The 7,029-nt window shown below is 38.3% G+C and overlaps 2 protein-coding genes across 9 annotated transcripts in view; both read right to left on the reverse strand.

The window, feature by feature from the left end:
* adck1 (aarF domain containing kinase 1) overlaps positions 1-5,393 on the reverse strand; it is a 114,551-nt gene extending 109,158 nt beyond the window's left edge. The window contains exons 1-2 of one of the 8 annotated variants that reach the window (XM_040137879.1): positions 5,128-5,393; positions 3,011-3,150 (exon numbers count right to left, since the gene is read on the reverse strand). In XM_040137879.1, coding sequence (XP_039993813.1) covers positions 3,011-3,150; position 5,128 — 141 coding nt within the window. In that variant the 5' untranslated portion in view covers positions 5,129-5,393. Of the gene's footprint in view, positions 1-3,010; positions 3,151-3,843; positions 4,002-4,085; positions 4,109-4,734; positions 4,770-5,100 lie in introns of those variants that run through there. The other 7 variants (XM_040137880.1, XM_040137884.1, XM_040137881.1 and 4 more) reach the window with 7 other exon arrangements.
* Positions 5,394-6,070: 677 nt separating this feature from the next.
* The window catches only part of LOC120795751 (SRA stem-loop interacting RNA binding protein), a 3,522-nt gene continuing 2,563 nt past the window's right edge, over positions 6,071-7,029 (reverse strand). The window contains exon 5 of the mRNA XM_040137887.1: positions 6,071-6,531. Within this exon, the coding sequence (XP_039993821.1) occupies positions 6,463-6,531 (69 nt within the window). The 3' untranslated portion in view covers positions 6,071-6,462. The remainder of the gene's footprint in view (positions 6,532-7,029) is intronic.

Genomic DNA, 7,029 nt, shown 5'->3' on the forward strand with positions numbered 1-7,029 from the left:
CAGGAGGTAGAGCGGGTTGTCCACTCTATTCCTATAATTTCCACAAAATTATGTATGGTTCCTAACAATATTGATATTGTCAACTTATGCATGATATCTGCAGGTCTGCTGCATTACATAGTTTCCAAAACAGATTTCTTCAGAATATGCATTAAAATTTTACATATACACAAGCTGCCAAACACAATATTATATCAACATTAAACCCTCATCCGAGGATCCTCACACCACCAACAGATTATAACAAATCCAGCACTCACAGACTTCCCAGGGTCCCACCTGTTAAGTCTGTGAGTCTGCTAGTTCGGTGAAGTCTGGACATTTGGATTCAGCCTGCATCTGAGACCACGATGAAACAGAATACATCTGGTCTTACTGCTTTCATTGTGGTTATTTTGTTCAATAAAGCTTGTATTATAAAAACTGATCACTTTTAAAACAGACTCTACAACTCTGTTTTTAAATACTGAGGCAGATTGACAAACACATCCCATATTCAAAACCAGCCCAACACCTCTCTCTGATACAAGTGTGATGTACGAGGCCTCGTTTTGGGTGGTGACAGGATTTTTGGCATGGTTGAAGCGAAGAACTGAAACATCTAGCCGCTATACTTCTTCAAAGGGTCAATACTATGTTGTGTTCTCTGCTTCAAGCGTAACATCACTAAATAGATTACTGTGACAAAAAAAAGCAAAATATAGCAAGGTTAAACATATGCGATATTATCACAAAGGCAGAATAGTGAGAAGGTATAGAAACAGTTAACAGAAACAGAAAAATGTCCAGATATTAAGTGTAAATAAGTTTCAGAATCATTATAGGCCTTTTAAATATGGCTGGCATTTTCATCATATTCAGTAGCTGGTCATGAGTATGAAAAATAAATAGGTTAATAATTTTCCATGGTGACATTTATTTTTTTGTTTTCATTAACAAACTATTTGAATTAAAAGATACACAGTGATAAAAACAGTTACATGTAAAGAGGCTGTTTCTGCTGCAAATCTAGAAACAAAGTACAGATATTCGGCACAAAAAAGGTCTGAAGATACAAAGTTAATACTTGGTAAAGTCTATCTTTCTGAAATCCTGTATTTATAAAAACAACAACAACAACAAATAACAGTGTGCAGTTAATATGCAACTTTAGTCGCCATTCATTGGTCTGTTAGTGTGGTAAACTATCTCTCTGTTAAAAGCTCTATTTTAAACCCAGATTGGACACATCAGTGTGTGATTTGAGCTCTTAGATAACTTTATCAGGGTCTCAGACCTTAATTAGCTTGTCAGGGCTATGGCCTGTTCACAATCATCATTAGGAAAGGCCAAGAGATGCAAATTTCAAATCTTTATAAATATTCTGTCTCCCCAAACCTTGTCCCAAAAATCAGCAGCCATGGGCTTCTCTAAGCACCTGCCTGGCACTCTGAAAATTATAATAATTGATGCCCACAACGCTGGAGAGGGATATAAGAAGATAGCACAGTGTTCTCAGGTAGCTCTTTCCACAGTTCGTAATGTAATCAAGAAATGGCAGTTAACAGGAACACTGAAGGTCTTCCTGAGGTCTGGAATACCAAGAAAACTTTCAGAGTGAACTGCTCATAGGATTGCTAGAAAGGCAAATCAAAATCCCCATTTGACTGCAAAAGACCTTCAGGAAAATTTGGCAGACTCTGGAGAGCTGGTGCACTGTTCTACTGTGCAGCAACAAACATGACCTTCATGGAAGAGTCATCAGAAGAAAACCTTTCCTGAGTCCCCATCACAAAATTCAGCATCATGTGTTTTTGCAAAGGAACATCTAAACAAGCCTGATGCATTTTGGAAACAAGTCCTGTGGACTGATGAAATTAAAATATAAATTTTTGGCCGCAATGAGCAATGGTATGTTTGGAGAAAAAAGGGAGCAGACTTTCATGAAAAAAAACACCTCTTCAACTGATAAGCATGGGGGTGGATTGATCAAGCTTTGGCCTTGTGTTGCAGCCAGTAGCACGAGGATGATTTCACTGGTAGGGGGAAGAATGGATTCAATTAAATGCCAGCAAATTCTGGGAGCAAACATCACACCATCTGTAAAAAACCTGAAAACGAAAAGAGGATGGCTTCTACAACAGGATAATGAGCTTACACACCTCAAAATCCATAATGGACTATATCAAGAGGTGCAAATTGAAGGTTTTGCCATGGCCCTCACAGTCCCCCAACCTAAACATCATCGAAAATCTGTGGATATACCTAAAAAGAGCAGCGCATGCAAGACAGCCCAAGAAGCTCACAGAACTAAAAGCCTTTTCCAAGGAGGAATGCTTGCTAAAGGGGCTCTTACTAAGTACTGACCATGCATGATGCCCAAACTTTTGTTTCAAGCCCTTTTACTTTTTTGTTATTTTGAAACTGTAAAAGATGGAAATAAAAAATTAATCTTGCTTAAGATAATAATGAAATTGTCATTTTTAACTTTATGCCTTTTGAAAATCAGGTCATCTTTTACTCACTTACCTACTGACAGAAATTTTGACCAGGGAACCGCATACTTTTCCATGCCACTGTAAGCAAGGAAGTGGTAAGTGATTCTTCTGACCCATTTAAAAAAATAAATAAATAAAAAAAACATTCTCCTTTATTGGAAACTTTTGTCTCTGCCAGGATCCTGTAGGAGTGAGGACTCCATTTTCTGATCTGATGGTCAGGCTGTTGATCTCATCCTCTGAAGTAAACCTACTCCCAACCAGATTAGCTATGCAGCGTAGATTACCATTGTGATCTACCCCGGTTAAAACTGGGCCTGTTTCATAATACCTGAAAACCTGACTTAAAGGCAAAGATAGCTGGCTAACCCACTAATCTTGCTTCATGATACAGGCCCTTGGGCACTAAAACTGACGTCAAACAAAACATAACAGCATCAAGACAAAAACATAAAACATCTCAACTGTGGTGCTGTATCAAATCCACAATCCTCAAATTAAAACTTTCGGGGGAGAGGTGTGAAATAACTTACAGTGGCTGCGGCTCGTCCGAAGCGGATAATACTCAGGTCATTGAGGTCCAGCTGTCTGTTGTACAGATAAAACCCAGAGGAGGCAAACACTGCTGTAGCCAGAGAGGAGACTTTGAGGAGCCGACCAGCCATCGGACACACTGTAGGACAAAGAAAGAACATGAGCAATACGTTCTCACAGACTACAAGTTCACAAAGTAACAGAGTATGTGAAAAGTGTAAAGTTCAAACATGTGAAAGCAAGTAAGAAAAGGATAGCAATGTTTCATCAATTAATAAATGTGAGAACTCCAAATTATTTTGTATGGATTTGCTATGATTCTTTCCCCTAAGGAGAAAGATGGAACCAAACCAGGTCAGGATAATAACTGCCACAGCATAACTGAGCAACCACACCCCATGACTGTAGGGGTCAAGCATTCAGGCCTCTACTGTTCCCTTGGTGTATGACAAATTCCTCCAAAAACTAAAAAAGGCCTATTCTTTGCCTTCAATATTCTCTGTTAAACTAACACCAAAAAACACTGGATGGTCATAGAACTCCTGCTGAAGACCCATAATTTACAATTTTCTAATCTTAAAAGGGGAAAGAGGAAGCCGGAACTCCCCAACCAAAACCAACACCACTTCCAATTAAACAATAAGAGAGCATGTTTACATATACATACAGTAGTTCCAGGGCTGTAGCCAGGATTTCGACCCAGTACACCCCGCCACTGTAAATCAGTATAGTTAACTGCTCAATTACATTTTCTTGAAAGGCATTTTCCCATATGTTGCTTAAACCACCTCTCCAGACTACAATTCTTGTGAAAAAATATTGACTCTTTTACTTATGTATTTATGGGTTTGAACACCACCAAAGTCCCAGGGAAACATTCTGAAGACATGACCCCAATGGTAGCGCCGGCCTTGCATAGCTCCCCTCCTATGTGTAGAGTAGCTGTAAGTCCCCTGATTTTAATGATAAGGCTTTTCAAATGTTTCCATCTGACTTCAATTAATAGCATTCATTTTTGGCCTATTAACTGAGAGTAAACAACAAACACAGACTAATATGACATGTGGATCTCACTTTGCTGTCTGTTGACCTGACTCATGGGCACAAGAGCCTGTGCCACCCAATTATGTGCAGGTGCCCATAATAGGGGAATTAGTGAAAGTTTTTGGGTGACAGAAAGTGTAAACTCAAATGCTGCCAACAGAGGGCGAGCACACGGCTACCATGTTCTCATCCGGTCAAACTCATATGAAGGAGTGTTCTCATATCTTGCAACTTGTGCCCTAGTGCCCAAACTGACAGGCCAGACACACAGCGGAAGAAACGTCTTCCCAGCCCTGCTCACCGCACCCTGAGCCCATCTCACTTGCTACCCAGGTTTCTTACGTTCTTTCTATGCAGCACACAAAAAGGATGAGAACGATGTCTATCATTATTCAATCAAGGTTCTTATGATGGTTCTTGAAGTTTTATCCAAACTTGACATCTTGCACTGTAAAACTGTCTAACAGTAAAATGATGTAACTTTAGGACAAAGCCAAGCCAAATATGAATGCTACTGAATGAAGGACAGAGGATGCACAGTTTTTGGCAATAAAGCGTCGTCTCGTTTGGGCAGATACGTATGCGTGCACTTAAATTACACCTAATACATTTTGGACATCACAAAAGCCACTTTTCAAATCGGCATTAACCCAAAATAGCATTCCTGTAAATTACAAACATCAAAGCAGGTGCTCCTGTCACCCCAACAGCCGTGTTCCTGAAAATCCGACTGGGGTTAACAGTGAAGAACACAGACTTTAAGTACTGCTTGACGATTTCGGTTTAGGTTAGAGTCTCAAGTTAAAGCTCATATTTGAAAAAAGATAAATGAAATAAAATTAAAAAAAACATTAATATGGTATATGTATATGGTATAGGGTGGCTGTTACCTGAAAACCACATGACACACGTGTGTGATGCAATGACCAGCATAACATTTATCTAATTCCAGCATTTTGTAATACACGTGTTGAAACAGACAACTACCACACACAAGACCGTCAACTGTAAAGGGAAAAAAAAAATTAATTAAAAAAAAACACACTTTTCGTGGAACATGGAGCTACCTTACTAGTGTCTCCACACGCTGTGTCTTTTACTTGCCGGTTTTGTTTTGACCTCTTCGCGAGTTTTTGACGTGAGACCGAAGGACCTGGTTATCGTAGTACAGCGGAAAATGAAGGTTGCTAAATTTCCATTAGCTAACAGGCTCGCACGATACTCGATATGTGTGTATAGAGTGGTAACTTTTATAATGCCATAAATACGGTCGGATCTATGGGTTAATACAGCAAGAATGTATGCCTTGATTGTCGCCGTTGATGATGAAAGCTACAGCGCGGGCCACCACGATGACGTTTTTTACACGCGTCAAACGGTGATCAGCTGTTCACCGTATGAGACACGAAAACGCTGGAGGAAATTTTTTTTAAATGATGACAGAAACATGAATAAAAAATAGCCAGCCATTTAAGAACACTAAAAATATACATAATAAATAAGGATTAAGCAAACAAATCCGGCTTACTTTTCTAGCCGCTTTGCTCAAACCTCTGACCTCAAAGGAAAGTGTCGTGATGTCAAGGAAAGATGTCAAATAGAGGAAAACAAAGACGCTTATGTCAGAGGATCCAAAAATATGTTGCTGTTTGAGATCTGTGGATTGATCAGACAAGTGACATCAGGCAAAGAGTGTTACTTTTTCTATAAAATATTACTCTTCTCACCAAAATCCTGACAATGGAGGCTTAACTGAGGAGTAAAAAGAACACTTTTATTGAACATTTTTAACATTTTTAAGAGTTTCTTTAAAATTCCCATCAACACCCAGTCCAGTGGGCAACTACAGACAACTGAAACTGCTAAAACTGACAGGTTGACTTTAGAATTAAGTTTATTGCCCCCTGGTCCCCAAGGGTTTAACCTCTTCAAGGTGGTGGAAGAACTCAGATCCGTTACTCCAGTAAAAGTAGTATTACAAATACAAGCATTTATCAAAACAGCATAACACACAATAGAATTAAACACGGTTTTTATTGATATACACTGGAAATTACAAGTTAGCATTAACCTGCCATACCATGTTCATGGTGTGTGACAGGATGGTTACATGAAGTACACACTATCATTGACAATAAATTTAGTCATTACTACTGGACAACCCATTAAAACAATGACAATAATGATCAGGCTCAAATTCACTGATGGTGTACAAGAAAGGGAACACACTCTGGTCATACAGAGACTTTAGAATGGAAATATATATACACCAAACCTGGTGTACTAGTCTAAATTTTCGTTTTGGCCTGAAAAGAATTGCAAAAAAAATTTAGAATATCAGAGAATATCCGAGAATAATAATAGCACATCTTTATCTGTCTCATCGACGCAGTAATACCAGGAAGCTTTAGTCATGATCACTCTCTTTGTTTGATTTCTGCCCTGCAAATGGACTTCTGTTCCTCTGAACCTGGAGCTGAGAACAAAAAACAGGAGGAATCAATCAGGAAATAGCAAGAATATTTTTGGTTTTGCCTCATGTCCTACTGAAACTTAATTATGTTTAGCATGATTTCTAAAAACAATTTTTAGCTTATATTTTATTCATGTTTCTCCTGTTTTATTATTGCACTGTTCACATTGCAAATTTTATTATTAGAATGCAACGATTCATGTCCTCATTTTCAAGTGAGCACAAATGGATTTAAACATAACAGAACTTTGACTGTCATCACTTTCAAATTAAATAATGTAGCAGGTGAATTCATTTATTTTACCGCTATGGAAGCTTTATAATGATGATCTTTTTAAAACTGTTTTTATAAGAGTCATAAAATAAGTGCAACACATGAACAAAAGAAAAGGGGGGGGTAATAGACATGAATATAGGAAAAATACAAAATAGGAAGGAGCTATAAATACACATTTAACAAAAAGGCCAAACTATACAAATATCTGCAAAGACTCTGTTTCA

This window comes from Xiphias gladius, chromosome 10 (assembly GCF_016859285.1).
Source record: "Xiphias gladius isolate SHS-SW01 ecotype Sanya breed wild chromosome 10, ASM1685928v1, whole genome shotgun sequence".
Lineage (NCBI taxonomy): Eukaryota > Metazoa > Chordata > Actinopteri > Istiophoriformes > Xiphiidae > Xiphias > Xiphias gladius.